Source organism: Dipodomys spectabilis, unplaced genomic scaffold (genome assembly GCF_019054845.1).
Source record: "Dipodomys spectabilis isolate Male_0828 unplaced genomic scaffold, ASM1905484v1 ptg000422l, whole genome shotgun sequence".
NCBI classification, from domain to species: domain Eukaryota; kingdom Metazoa; phylum Chordata; class Mammalia; order Rodentia; family Heteromyidae; genus Dipodomys; species Dipodomys spectabilis.
This window is the reverse complement of record NW_024871099.1, coordinates 6,020,201-6,034,210: the sequence shown is the minus strand read 5'-3', so window position 1 is coordinate 6,034,210 and position 14,010 is coordinate 6,020,201. Positions and strand designations below refer to the sequence as shown.

The following is a 14,010-nucleotide window of genomic DNA, read 5'->3' as shown; positions in this document are numbered from 1 at the left end:
GTGGCCTCTTCCTTTCTGTGGGTACCTAAGACATTTGAGCAGGGGCTGGCCTGGACCCTGACTATCTCCAGGCTGGGAGAAGAGCCAGCAAGGCCCCCTACTAGTGGGTGGGGCCTCCTCAGGAAGGCTGGGTACAAATTCCCCCCCCCTGCCCCGCCTCTTCCCCTTGCACCTCGCTTCCTCTCTAGGGAGTGCTTTCATTTCCTGCTACCCTGCCCGGAACAGGTAGGCCCCCAGGGACCCAGCATCTGGCATACTCAGCTGGCTTCTGGTGACAGGCAGCTGTTCCATTCAGCCTTGCCTGGCACAACCCATGTCCATCCATCGTCGTCCCCCCTCCTTCCCCCCCTGCCCAAGGGCTTAGGTGGACATCTTCCTCCTCCCCACCCCCTCCTTCCTGCTCTCCCCTGTATGGCACACCTGCCCCTGCCCTCTGCCCTCTCAACCCTCCCAGACTGCTGGCCAGCAGGCTGATTTGTTTAGCTGTTTATTATCAATCTTCCACAGGGAGGCTGTGGGCTGGGATCCCACAGAACAGGGGCCCACTCTGTTTTCCAGCCTCCACCCAGGACACTGCCACCAGGGCCTATGTTCAATAATACTGGATGGGGGAATGATGATGGATGGATGGATGGATGAATGGATGGATGGATGGATGAATGGATGGATGGATGATGGATGGATGATGGATGGATGGATGGATGGATGATGGATGGATGGATGGATGGTAATCCATCCTATGGATGGATAGGTGGATGAGAGTTAAAAATGAATAAATGGCCAGGCACCAGTGGCTCATGCCTGTAATCCTAGCTACTCCGGAGGCTGAGATCTGAGGATTGAGGTTCAACACTAGTTGCAGGAGGAAAGTCCTTGAACTTTTCATTTCTAATGAATGTCCAAAAAGCCAGAAGTGGAGCTGTAGCTCAAGTGGTAGAGTGCTAGTCTTGAGCAGAAAAAGCTCAGGAACAGTGCCCAGACTCCTCTGAGTTCAATACCAAAAAAGGGGGGGGAGGGAAATGGAGAGGGCGAGGGAGAGGGATAAAGGAAAGAAAGAAAAAGAAAAAGAAGGAAAGAAAGAACAAGATGTCAAGCATGGTAAGGAGCTATGGGGTTCCTGCCTTATCTCAACCTTACCTCCTGGATCTTCGTGTCCTTACATCCAACAAGTAGAGATCCACCCTTGGAAAAACTGGGGGCCTCTAGGCCCATTTTGATTGGCCAGGCTTTCTGCCTATGAGCAGCCTTGCGTTTTACCTTCCTCCTTGCCACAGGCCACACCATGTCTCCCTGGCTTCTGGTACCCTGAGGATGGCTGAGCCAGATGGCCCAGCTGGAGGACAGGGCCCCACCAGGGGGCAGAGGTGAGGGCTCCTGCCCCCAAACCCGCCACCCCACTTCCACCCCCCCCCCCCCCCCCAGCCTCTGTCCCTGGGCTTCCCAGCCCCTGTCTACTCTGATTCCTCATCCGGGCCCTGCACGTCCCAGGCTGTTTCCTCTACAGACAAATGGAGCAGGCAAGACCCCTCGGGGGACCCTGGGCATCCCAGTGCCACTTCTGCACCTGCAGAGGGGATGGGGGGTGTGGCAAGTCCCAGATCTGGATGTCCAGAGAGCTGAGGACCTTGTGCAGCTGTGGCCACCAGGGGTGAGTACATACAACTCGGGAACCATGCTCACAGCCTCATATCACCTTGTATCAACAACATACCACCAACTGGGAAATGCCCCTAAAAATATTCATTCAAGTAAAAGAAATCCCCAGAAGTCAAGGTCCTGAACCTTAGACAACTTGGAAATTTCTCTTGATTCAATTTCTTGGATTTGTCTTTCAGTGTTTGATGTCGAGCCATTTGTCTTGCTGGTGTAGACAGAAAGGCAGTGGCCTGGGCAGCAGCCCCATGACCTCCTGGCCAGCTGCCCAGCAATTCTTCCATTTCCCTTGCATTTCCCAGGGCCTACAAATACACACCAGGCAGGACAAAGGGAGGCCCCCATGTACCTCTAGGTTTTTTGTTTGTTGGTTTTGTCAGTTGTGAGGCCTGAACTCTGGGCCTGGGCATTGTCTCTCAGATCTTCAGCTCAAGGCCAGCGCTCTACCACTTGAGCCATAGTACCCCTTCTGGTTTTCTGGTGGTTAGTTGGAAATAGTCTCACGGACTTTCCTGTCTGGGCTGGCTTTGAACTGTGATCCTCAGATCTCAGCCTCCTGACTAGGATTACAGGCGTGAGCTACCGATGCCCGGCTAAGTTTTGTTTTTGGTTTTTCCACCTCTTGAGTATAAGTGGATCCTGGGAAGCAAGATTTCTTTTTTAATTAAACTTATTTATTTGTTTGGTGGTTATCAGGCTTAAACTCAGGTCCTGGGCACTGTCCCTGAGCTGAGCATTCTACCACTTGGAGCCACAGCTCTACTTCTAGTTATTTATCTACTTCTATTTAATTGGAGGTAAGAGTCTCACAGGTACTTCTCTACCTGTGCTCACTTTGAATCTTGATCCTCAGTTCTCAGCCTACCCAGTAGCCAGGATTACAGACCTGAACTACCAGCACCTAGAAAAAATTTTATTTTATTTGATTTTACATTTGCCTGGGGCTTGAACTCAGGGCCTGTCCCTGAGCTTCTTTTGCTTAAGGTTAATAATACTCTACCACTTGAGCCACAGAACCACTTCCAGCTTTTTCTGTTTATGTAGTACTGGGGGCTCAAACCCAGGGCTTCGTGCATGCTAGACAAGCACCTACCACTAAGCCACATTCCCAGCCCAAGATTTTTATTCCAAATTCATTTTGTTAGGTTTTTTTTTTTAAAAAAAGAGGTAGTCAAGTAAGAACAGCACCCGCACGTGGTATTCAGGTAAGGGGTAGGTTTATTCAGTAGACCTGCTGGGACCAGGGCAGGTTGGCACTCCACGCGGCTGAGAAAGGCCTGGGAAAGACCTGAGAAAGACAGAGAGCTGGGAAAAGAGGTGGGAAAGAGCTGGGAAAGAGGTGGGAAAGAGAGAGAGCTGGGAAAGAGAGCAGGGAAAGAGAGAGCTGGGAAAAAGAGCTAAGAGAGTTGGGAAAGAGCTGCTGAGAAGGAAAGAGCAGAGAGAGCGTCTGTGTCTGGGCGAGGCCTTATCTAGGGTATGGGCGGAGAAAGGTGTGGCCACATCAAATTCAGATGTGACCTCAGAGGATGCAGATGTGACCTCTTCTAGGTGTACCAGTTGCCTAGGTAATGCAGGTACTGGGTGGAGACTTTTCTGCGAGGAGGGTGGAGTCTTCTCGCCACCCAGGAGCAGACCTTACACATTTGGCCTTTCTTTCTTCCTTCCTTCCTTCCTTCCTTCCTTTCTTTCATTTTGTTTTTTTTGGGGGGTCCAGTCGTGGGGCCTGAACTCTGGGTCTGGGCACTGTCCCTGAGCATTTTTCACTCAAAGCTAGCATGCTTACCACTTTGAGAGACAGAGCCACTTTCCAGTTTTCTGGTGGTTCATTGGAGATAAGAGTCTCACAAGCCAGGTGCTGGTGGTTCATGCCTGTAATTCTAACTACTCAGAGGGCTGAGATAGAGGATCAAGGTTCAAAGCCAGACAAGGCAGAAAAGTCTTGTGTGATATTCTCTCTCTCTCTTTCTTTTTTAATATAAATCATCCTTCTATTTATTTATTTTGTCAGTCATGGGGCCTGAACTCTGGGCCTGGGTGCTGTTCCTCAGCTCTTCAGCTCAAGGCTAGCGCTCTAACACTTGAGTTACACCACCACTTCCAGCTTTTTCTGCTTATATGGTGCTGAGAAATCGAACCCAGAGCCTCATGCATGCAAAGCAAGCGCTCAATCACTGAGCCACCTTCCCAGCCCCCAGGCTGGCTTTGAACCATGATCCTCAGATCTCAGCCTCCTGAATAGTTAGGATTATAGGTGTGAGCCACCAGCACCCAGCTCTGTGAGATTCTTGTCGCCAGCTAACCATTAGAAAACTGGAAGTGGAGCTGTGGCTCAAAGTGTTTGAGTACTAGCCTTAGGCAAAAGGAGCTCAAGAACAGTGCCCAGGTCCTGAGTTTAAGCCCAGGACTGACAATAAAAAGAAAAAGAGGGGGCTGGGAAGGTGGCTCAGTGGTAGAGTGCTTGCCTTGCATGCATGAGGCCCTGGGTTCCATTCCTCAGCACCACATAACCAGGAAAAGCCAGAAGTGGTACTGCGGCTCAAGTAGTAGACTGCTAGCCTTGAGCTGAAGAGCTCAGGGACAGCACCCAGGCCCAGAGTACAGGCCCCGCAACCGACGAAAGAAAGAAAGAAAGAAAGAGGGCTGGGAAGGTGGCTCAGTGGTAGAGTGCTTGCCTAGCATGCATGAAGCCCTGGGTTCCATTCCTCAGTACCACATAAACAGGAAAAGCCAGAAGTAGTGCTGTGGCTCAAGTGGTAAAGTGCTAGCCTTGAACAAAAGCAGCTCAGGGACATTGCCCAAGCCCTGAGTTCAAGCCCCAGGACTGGCAAAAAAAAAAGAAAAAGAGAAAAGAGATGGGGCTGGAAAGGCAGCTCAGTGGTAGAATACTTGCCTTGCATGCATGAGGCCCTGAGTTCAATTCTTCAGTACCACATAAACAGAAAAAGATGGAAATGGCGCTGTGGCTTAAGTGGTAGAGCGCTAGCCTTGAGCTGAAGAGCTCAAGGACAGCGCCCAGGCCCAGAGTTCAAGCCCCATGACGAAAGAAAGAAAGAAAGGAAGAAAGAAAGAAAGAAAGAAAGAAAGAAAGAAAGAAAGGAAGAAAGGAAGGAAAAAAAGAGACCTTTGGGGTCTTGAGCTCAGGGGTCATATTCTTCCACAAGGTCCTGGGATTAAATCTTCAGGAGAAAGTGGAGGGAGAAAAGAAAGAGGACGAGGAAGAGGAGAGGGGAAAGAGAAAGGAAGGGAGAAAATAGGAGAGGAGGGCAGGGAGAGGAGAGGAGGGAAGAAAGGAGCCAGTGCCAGTGGTTCAAGCCTGTAATCCTAGCTACTCAGGAGGTGAGGCTGAGATCCCAAGATGATTGTGGTTTGAAGCCAGCTTAGGCATGAAAATCAATGAGACCCTTAATAACTCCAATGATTCAGCAAAAAGCTGGAAGTAGAGCTATGGGCACTGAGTTCAAGCCCTAGGACTGGCACCAAAAAAGAAAAAGAAAAGAAAAAAAGAGAAGGGGAAGAGAAAAGAAAGGAGGGAAAGGGAAGAAGACATTCAACAACCTCTAGCAAAAATCTCATGGAACAGCTGAGCCCTGGTGGCTCAATCCTGTAATCCCATCCACTCAGGAGGCTGAGATCACAGTTCAAAGCCAGCCCAGGCAGAAAAGTCTGTGAGACTCTTATCTCCAATAAACCACCAGAATACCTGAAGTGGCGTTGTGGCTCGAGTGGTAGAGTCTGGCCTTGAGCTGAAGAGCTGAGGGACAGCGCCCATATATCTCATGGAACATGTTCATTGGCTGAGCTTGGTCACACATCCAGCCCATAGCTAAACAGTGGAAAGAGATCATTTCTATTCTGTTTAAGTCAGGGCCTGTGCCCTCACCCCTCAGAGCTTGGGGACATGAAAACCACTCACATGGGCTGAGAGTAGGAAGAGGGTTTTCCTAAGGGAAACGGGCAAAATAACCAATATTCACTCACATCTCCCTCCAGCTGACCCTTGCCTCCACCCCATCCCATAGAGTTTCCTGGTCGTCGGACATGATCCCAACCAGGTCCTGGTACTGAGGACAGGACCTTCACCTGGAGAAGTTAACACCTACCAAATCCAGAAGTTTCCCGGAGGTGAGGCACTCACCCTAGGTTTCCAGTGCACCTCAAATTTATCACTAAAGCCCATCATGAGCTTTTTCTGTTGTTGTTGGTCTTAGGGCTTGATCGCAAGGCCTGGGGGCTGTCCCTGAGCTCTTTTGCTTGGGGTTAGTGCTTTACCACTTTAAGCCACAATGTCACTTCCGGTTTTTTGGTGATTCATTGGAGATGTGCGTTTCAGGGACTTTCCTGCCTGGGCTGGCTTTGGACTGCAATCCTTAAGACTCCTGAGTAGCTAGGAATACAGGTGTCAGTCACCAATGATCAGCTTTAATCCTGAAAGATCTGCATCTACCCAGTCCCGCATGCCTCCCCCTCTTGCTCAGACCCCTGCAATAACCTCTTTTTTTTTGGGGGGGGGGTCCGGTTGTGGAGCCTGAACTCTGGGCCTGGGTGCTATCCCTCAGCTCTTCAGCTCAAGGCTAACGCTCTACCACTTGAGCCACAGCGCCATTTCCGGCTTTTTTCTTTTTGCTTATGTGGTGCTGAGGAATTGAACCCAGGGCCTCAGGCATGCAAGACAAGTGCTCTACCACTGAGCCACCTTCCCAGCCCTACAGTAACCTCTTATCTGCTCTTCCTGCTACAACCCTTCCTTCCTGCAATCCCCACGGGCACAGCGACCTAGCTGGCATTTTTATACAGCAGGCACAAATTTGGCACCCCTGCCTGTCTCAGTCCATGCAGAGATTTTACAATCTTCTTAGGTTTAGGCCACCCTTTCAGTTTTCTTTCTCATCCCTTCTTGCCTCTTTCCCTCACTCCAGGTGTGTCTCTGGATTCCTCCAACATCTGTATGCCAGACTTGCCTCATCTCCTGGCCTTCCTCTCAGCCAGCAGGTACAGGCCACCCATCAAAGTCATTCATGGGGACCCTAAGACACCCCAACCACATGGTTGTGCCCTTTTATCTTTTCTCAGGGATATCTTGCCCAGAACATTGCTCTTGCCTTCTGCAGCTCTGGGTCCTGGACACAAACACCCAGGTGAGCCCAGGTCCTCAGGAAAGAAGTCTACAGGGATTATTTGAGGGTTTATTGTTGTTTTGTTTTGCTTTGCTTTTGTACCAGTACTGGGGTTTGAGTTCAGGGCCTGGATGTGTCCCTTAACTTTTTTTATGTTGGTCATGGGGCTTGAACTCTGGGTTTGGGCGCTGTCCCTGTGCTCTTCAGCTCAAGGCAAGTGCTCTACCACTTGAGCCACAGCGCCATTTCTGGTTTTCTGGTGGTTCACTGGAGATAAGAGTCTCACAGAGGGAAGTGGTAGCTCAAGTTGTAGAGTGCTAGCCTTGAGCTGAAGAGCTGAGGGACAGTCAAGCCCAGAGTTCAAGCCCCACAACCAAAAAAAAAAAAAAAAAAGTCTCACAGACTTTCCTGCCTAAGCTGGCTTTGAACCACGATCCTCAGATCTCAGCCTCCTGAGTAGCTAGGATTACAGATGTGAGCCCCCAGCACTCAGCTCCCTTAGCTTTTCCACTCAAGACTATTATGTTAAGCTTGGCGCCGGTGCAGCGCCCAAGCCCAGAGTTCAGGCCCCACAACTGGCAAAAAAAAAAAAAAAAGACTGTCACATTGAGCAACGGCTCCACTTCCAACTTTTTTTTTTTTTTTTTTTTTTGTGGTTCATTGAAGATCAGAGTCTCACAGATTTTTCTGCCCAGGGATGGCTTTTTTTTTTTTTTTTTTTTGTCGGTCGTGGGGCTTGAACTCTGGGCCTGGGCGCTGTCCCTCAGCTCTTCAGCTCAAGGCGAGCGCTCTACCACTTGAGCTACAGCGCCACTTCCGGTTTTCTGGTGGTTTATTGGAGATAAGAGTCGCACGGTCTCTCCTGCCCGGGCTGGCTTTGAACCACGATCCTCAGATCTCAGCCTCCTGAGTAGCTAGGATTACAGGCGTGAGCCACCAGCGCCCGGCTTCCAGGGATAGCTTTTGAAATGTTATCCTCAGATCTCAGCCTCCTGAGTAGCTAGAGTTACAAGCATGAGCCATTGGTGCTCACCTATTATTAGATTTGAAGGAGAGTAAAGCTTAAAGGTGAGAGCTGAGGACCTAGATTTTGGGGCCACTTGATAAGAGAAGATAGGAGCCTAGACCCTTGTGTCCTAATAGTGGAGAGTGCTAGATGAAGAAGGAGTTAGAATCTAGTCCTGGAGGGCTGGGAAGTTGGCTCAGTGGTAGAGCGCTTGCCTTGCACTCATGAGGCCCTGGGTTCGATTCCTCAGCACCACATAAGCAAAAAGAAAAAAGCCGGAAGTGGCGCTGTGGCTCAAGTGGTAGAGCACTAGCCTTGAGCTGAAGAGCTGAAGGAACAGCGCCCAGGCCCAGAGTTCAGGCCCCACTGCTGGACCCAAAAAAAAAAAAGAATCTAGTCCTGGACCTGAGAGACAGCTGGGAACAAATTCTCCCTGTGCCTCTTGAACACCTGGGATACATTCTCACTTGCACTGGGTCCTAGATCCACTGCTGGTTGGTGGGGTGCGACTTGACGTGTCACGGAGGACATTGTGTGTGGTAAATCAGCTCTACCTGGAGACCCATGGAGCCTGGAAGATGGAGAAGGTCTCCCAAGAGCCAGAGACCAACACTGCTCAGACACAAGGGCCAAGTTAGTTGGGCAGAGCCTTGGGCCCTGAAGGTTTGAGGGAGTGGCTGTGGCTGTTAGATGGGATCCAGGAATCTCAGCAACTTCTTCCTCTATGTAGAGACCATGAAGCCAGCCCCCCACCGGGTCTCCTGGGTGGAAGGCCCACTCAGCCCTGAAGTGTGCCATCGTGGCCCAGTTCTGGCCAGTCTGGTGGAGGAGAAGGAGGAAGAGGAGGACAGCGATGTCTACAGAGATGATGAGGATGATGACCTTCTCACTGCTCACATCCGAGCTCTTGCCAGAGTCAGGAGCAGCTATGTGGCCAAGCAGTACCAGGGCCTTCAAGAGCGACTCACCTCAGTTTCGGGCGGGCCCCACAGGCCTGGAGACCCAGCCACTGAGTTGCTTCAGGATGTACGCCACTTCCTGACTGACCTCCAGGAGTACTTGGCCAAGGATCCTGACGTCAGAGCTGTCTTTGAGAACAGGGGATCTGGGGTGACCCAGAAGGAGGAGAACCTTGGTAATGGGGAGGATGGCAAGGGAGGACCCCATCTCTTTCCTGGTGGGTTCAGGTGTGACATCTCCGGGTCCCACATATGTCTTTGTCCCACGTGGACAGCACTGCACACCTGTTTCCTTCTACCCCTGGCCTGCAGGTGTGATGGAGGGGAGAGGGACTGTCAGGGAGGGTCGGGGTGTCACCTTGATGGCTCTGTCCTCACCTGCCCCTCCTCATTCCCTGAAGGCTCCGCTGTGGAAGCAGCCGTGTGCCGCGCAGTGCTGGCTCCCCTCAAACCCGCCCTGTGGACGCGACTCCGCACTTTGCGGGCCCAGGAACTGCGGAGACTGCGGCGGAGACAAATCGCCTTGAGGGCGGGGGCGGGGCCTCCGGGCGCACAGGGGGCGGGGCCTCCGGGGGCGGGGCTTGAGCGGCCGCGCCCCGCCCGCGCCCTGCGGAACCACATCCACGCCCGCCTGCACAGCTTGCACGCCGCGTGCGCCCCGCGCCGCAAGGTGGCGCTGCTGCTGGCCGTGTGCGGTGACATCTACGCGGGCTTGGAGAGGGCCGGGCAGGAGAGCCCAGGTAAAAGGACTGGGGGAGGGGAGGACGCGTGTTACCTGGGTGTGCAATGGCTTATGGATTTGGGATGGGTGTGAGCGGGAAAGCCAGAGAAGAAGCTCCTGGGCTCACGTCGGGGAGGGGGGGGTGTGTGTGCAGGCGTCTGTGCGATCTTGAGGATCTGGTGGAAGGTGGGTACCCCTCCCACCCCCCCACCCAAATAAAGCTGTCTTTGGGTTTCACCTAGAGCCCCTGGGAGCCGACGCCTTTCTGCCTGCCCTAACCGAGGAGCTGATCTGGAGTCCCCACATTGGGGAGACGCAGCTGGACGTGGAGTACCTGATGGAACTCTTGGATCCTGATGAGCTGCGGGGAGAGGGTGAGCCTCCACCTCCCAGAAACCCAAAACCCAACAGGGAGCCAGGCAGGCGCTGGTGCTGACACCTGCTAATCCTTGTTACTCAAGAGGCTGAGATCCCAGGTTCGCAGTTTGAATCCATCCTACATAGGAAGGTCCATGAGGTGTTTTGTTTGTGGTTTTGTTTTATGAGACTTGAACTCTGGGCCTGGGCACTGTCTCTCAGCTCTTCAGCTCAAGGCCAGGGCTCTACCACTTGAGCCACAGCGCCACTTCTAGTTTTCTGAGTGGTTTAGTGAAGATATATGTCTCATGTCCTTTCCTGCCTTTCCTGCCCAGGATGGCTTTGAACCATGATCCTCAGATCTCAGCCTTCTGAGTAGCTAGGATTACAGGCGTGAGCCACAGATGCCCAGATCCATGAATTTCTGTCAGTCATGGAGCTTGAACTCTGGGCTTGGGTGGTGTCCCTCAGCTCTTCAGCTCAAGGCTAGTGCTCTACCACTTGAGCCACAACACCGCTTCAGGCTTTCTGGTGGTTAATTGAAAATAAGAGTCTAATGGGCTTTCCTGCCTGAGCTGGCTTTGAACTCAGATCCTCAGATCTCAGCTTCCTGAGTAGCTAGGATGATAGGTGTGAGCCACCAGAGAGGCTTATCTCCAATGAACCAGCAAGAAACTGGAAGTGGAGCTGTAGCTTAAATGGTAGAGTCCTTGCCTTTAGCAAAAATGAAATAAAAGGCTCATGGGTAGTGCCCAGACCCTGAGTTCAAGCCCCAAGATGCCCCCTCCCTCCCCACACAAAACAGGGAAACCCTCAAAAGCTTCTCTAAGCCCCAGAAGGGAAGGTGGGCCAACTGGAGGGGACTTTAGGTGCTCAGAGAAGCTGACCTCCTGTTCTCGCCCCCAGCTGGGTACTACCTGACCTCGTGGTTTGGGGCACTGTACCACATTGCCCACTACCAGCCTGAGGCCGGCCAAGCACCCCAGGGACTCAGCTCTGAGGTGCATGCTTCCTTGCGTCAATGGCACCGCAGGCGGACACTGCACCACCAGGATCGGCCTGGGGCTCAGGTGACTGTAAGTCTGGGGTACAGGTAGAAGAGAGGGTGGATGCTATTGGCCATCTGACTCTGCCTCTCACCTCTCCCCACAGGCTGACTTGCCTTTTGAGGAACCCTGGGCAGTGGGGACTGTGCCAGGGACCAATGATGATTGACAGCTCAAAACGCTCACAGTAGACCAAGTGCAGGAGGCTGCTGGGAAGAACAGGTCCCCACCCCCCTCAAAAAAAAAGAACAACCCACTTTCAGGCCTTTGCATGGGCTGCCCTGCATCCTGGCTTATGCTTTGCTAATATCCACAGTGAACCTTCCTGCCTCTCCTTCAGGTTTCAGTCCTTAGTGAGATTCTTCCAGAGACCCCTGTCTAAAACCACACCCCCCCCCATGGACTCTTTTATGACAATCAGAATGTCCCCAAGGATGTCCACATCCCTGTGTAATCACAGGGGACAGTGCTAGAAATCAGTGGCAGTATCAGCTGTCAGGTCCCAGGTAGAGGAAAGAAGATCACTTGAACACCAGAGTTTTAGTCCAACCTAACAACATAGCAGAATCCTGTCTCAACAAATAAAAAGAGCAGGTGCCTGTGGCTCACACCTGTAATCCTATTCAGGAAGTTGTTATCTAGAGGAATGTGGTTCAAAGCCAAGCTGAGCAGAAAAGTCTGAAAGACTCTATTTCCAATGAATCAGCAAAATGCTGGAATGGAGGCTTGGCTCAAGTGGTAGAATTTCAACAAAAAAGCCAAGCAAGGTGAGGCTCTGAGTTCCAACCCAGGTAACTAGAAAAAATAAAATAGAGGGAAGCAGAGGGAAACATAAAGCTAAGGCCACCTGAAGATGGAGCAGAGACCTGAAGATGGAGCAGAGAGGGTTTCAAACATGCTGATTTTGAAGACTGCAGTGGTGGGACCACAAGCCATGGAATGCTGTAGGCACCAGATATTGGAAGAATCAAGTAGAGGATTTTCTTCAAGCCCTCCAGGGGGCGCTCAGGACACTGTAGACATTCTTAATTTCTGTTCTGGTTCCAAGATTCTGATTTCTGATCTCTGGCCTCCTGAATTGTGAGAGAATAAATTTCTACTGTTTTAATACCTCCCTCCCCAATTGTTTTCATTTGTTACAGCAGCTGAAGGGAAGTAAGAGTTTAATATATAAAATAGAACCAGGTACCAGTGGCTCACACCTGTAATCCTACATACTCAAGAGGCTGAGTTCTGAGGATTATGATTCAAAGCCAGCCAGGGCAGACAAATCCATGAGACTTATTTCCAATGAACCAGCAGAAAGTGGTTCAAGTGGTCGAGTGCTGGCCTTGAGTTGTAAAAGCTGAGATAAAGCTTTTGACATCATCAATAGAACCCAGATCTGGTCACTTTGTTAAATGTGGGTGTCGCTGTGACACGAAATCCTTGAATCACAGGCTGGGTTTTACTAGATCTTTTTTTTTTAATTTTAGTAATTTTTTTAGGCCCAAGACTGGAACTCAAACTCAGTACCTGATGCTTCCTATCATTGGCTGATGCTCTACCAACTAAGTCACGCCTCCAACCCCTCCATATTCCTTTTAAGCCAGGTGTCCTTGAAGATCATTTCTTCTTTGCAAACATTTCTGCAGTCAGAGAGTCATTTTACCATGTTTCCTTTTCCAGGACAAGTGTCTTTCTTTAAGCTATCTGTGCTCAGCCCCCAGAGCAAAATGATCTTTTGGGTTCTTAGAATAGTAAATGATTTGGGCCTGCCAACAAGGTCAAAAGAAAAAAAAAAACTGTCATTTTTACTAAATGTTGCAGCTTACTGGGAGAGTGGGAATCTTAGAGCAAAGAATGTAAAAACAGTCTGTGCTTTGAATCAACTAACCACTAATGCAATGTTAAGTTCAAAAACTGCAAGGAGAAGCCTGGGGCTCAGAAGGTGGCTCAGTGATAGAGTGCTTGCCTTGTATGCATGAGGCCCAGGATTCAATTCCTCAGCACCATATAAGCAGAAAAGGCCATAAGTGGTGCTGCGGCTCAAGGGGTAGAGTGCTAGCTTTACGCTGAAGAGCTGAGGAACAGTGCCCAGGCCCAGAGTTCAGGCCCCATGACCCTGACCAAAAAAAAACAAACAAAAAACCGGACTGTTCCTTTGCAAACATTACACAGCATGTGTACTTTCAAAAATTGCAGGGGAGGGGATGGGAAGGTAGCTCAGCGGTAGAGTGCATGCCTTGCAAGCATGAGGCCCTGGGTTCGATTCCTCAGCACCACATAAACAGAAAAAGCCGGAAGTGGTGCTGTGGCTCCAGTGATAGAGCACTAGCCTTGAGCTGAAGAGCTGAGGGACAGCGCCCAGATCCAGAGTTCAGGCCCCATGACTGGCAAAAAAAAAAAAAAAAAATTGCAGGGGAGCTGGGAATGTTGTGGCTTAGTGGTAAAGTGCTTGCCTAGCATGCATGACGCCCGGGTTTCAATTCCTCAGGGACGCACTCAGGCCCTGAGTTCAAGCCCCAGGACTGGCAAAAATAAATAAGTAAATAAATTATAGGAGCACAAGTGGCTCAAGCCTGTAATCTTACCTACTTAGGAGGCTGAGATCTAAGGATTTAGGTTTGAAGTCAGCCTGGGCAGGAAAGTCTGTGAAATTCTATCTCCAAAAAGATAAAAAGAGGAACTTGTTGCTGGAAGTGAGTACCAGCCTTGAGTTAAAAGGCTAAGCAAGAGTATGAGGCCCTAATTTCAAAACCCAGTGCACCCCCCCAAAAAAAGCATCAGCTTATGGGTTCTAATTTTATCAGGTAATAATTCATCCACTTTGGTGCTCAAGTTGCTTCATTTCCAGGTAACCCCTACAGACATGTTCCATTACTTTTACACACCCATGTTTTCTGGGTCAACAAAATGATCCTGGAAAGATCATTTTATTGGGCCCCAGTGACTTAGGCAAACCATTGTTGACAGGACTCTGCTTAGCACCAGCTTCTAAAGAGCCCAGGATTTAAAACTGTAAGGAGGTAAAGTAGTTAGGCTCGTCAGGAGGTAACATTTGAACTAAACGATCAGATGAAAAGTAGCAAAATGTTTAGCTGGGCAATGGAGGCGAAGGGGTGAGTCAGCTAATGCCTCCTAAGATGATAAGGACCAGTGCAACCGGCTCTTT

General features: G+C 50.6%; 1 protein-coding gene across 3 annotated transcripts; it reads left to right on the top strand.

Moving 5' to 3' along the window:
• The first annotated feature begins 178 nt into the window (after positions 1–178).
• Positions 179–11,056, top strand: Rinl (Ras and Rab interactor like). 3 transcript variants are annotated; one of them, XM_042667867.1, is made up of 12 exons: positions 179–225; positions 1,275–1,364; positions 1,489–1,648; positions 5,673–5,775; positions 6,570–6,642; positions 6,724–6,788; positions 8,257–8,406; positions 8,504–8,908; positions 9,134–9,472; positions 9,696–9,827; positions 10,717–10,880; positions 10,963–11,056. In XM_042667867.1, exons 2-12 carry the CDS (start codon positions 1,312–1,314, stop codon positions 11,023–11,025), a joined length of 1,707 nt encoding a protein of 568 aa, XP_042523801.1. In that variant the 5' UTR covers positions 179–225; positions 1,275–1,311; the 3' UTR covers positions 11,026–11,056. The 3 variants fall into 3 exon arrangements, with proteins under 3 accessions (XP_042523801.1, XP_042523800.1, XP_042523802.1); XM_042667866.1 differs by having other exon boundaries at positions 10,717–10,886; positions 10,963–11,051; XM_042667868.1 differs by lacking the exon at positions 8,257–8,406 and having other exon boundaries at positions 10,717–10,886; positions 10,963–11,051.
• Positions 11,057–14,010: the final 2,954 nt, after the last annotated feature.

Excerpts from the sequence above, each read along its gene's own strand:
- Rinl (XM_042667866.1), top strand. The coding sequence starts at position 1,312 with ATGGCTGAGCCAGATGGCCCAGCTGGAGGACAGGGCCCCACCAGGGGG. Across the intron at positions 5,776-6,569 it reads AATCCAGAAGTTTCCCGGAG|GTGTGTCTCTGGATTCCTCC; the intron begins GTGAGGCACTCA and ends CCCTCACTCCAG. Across the intron at positions 6,789-8,256 it reads TCCTGGACACAAACACCCAG|ATCCACTGCTGGTTGGTGGG; the intron begins GTGAGCCCAGGT and ends ACTGGGTCCTAG.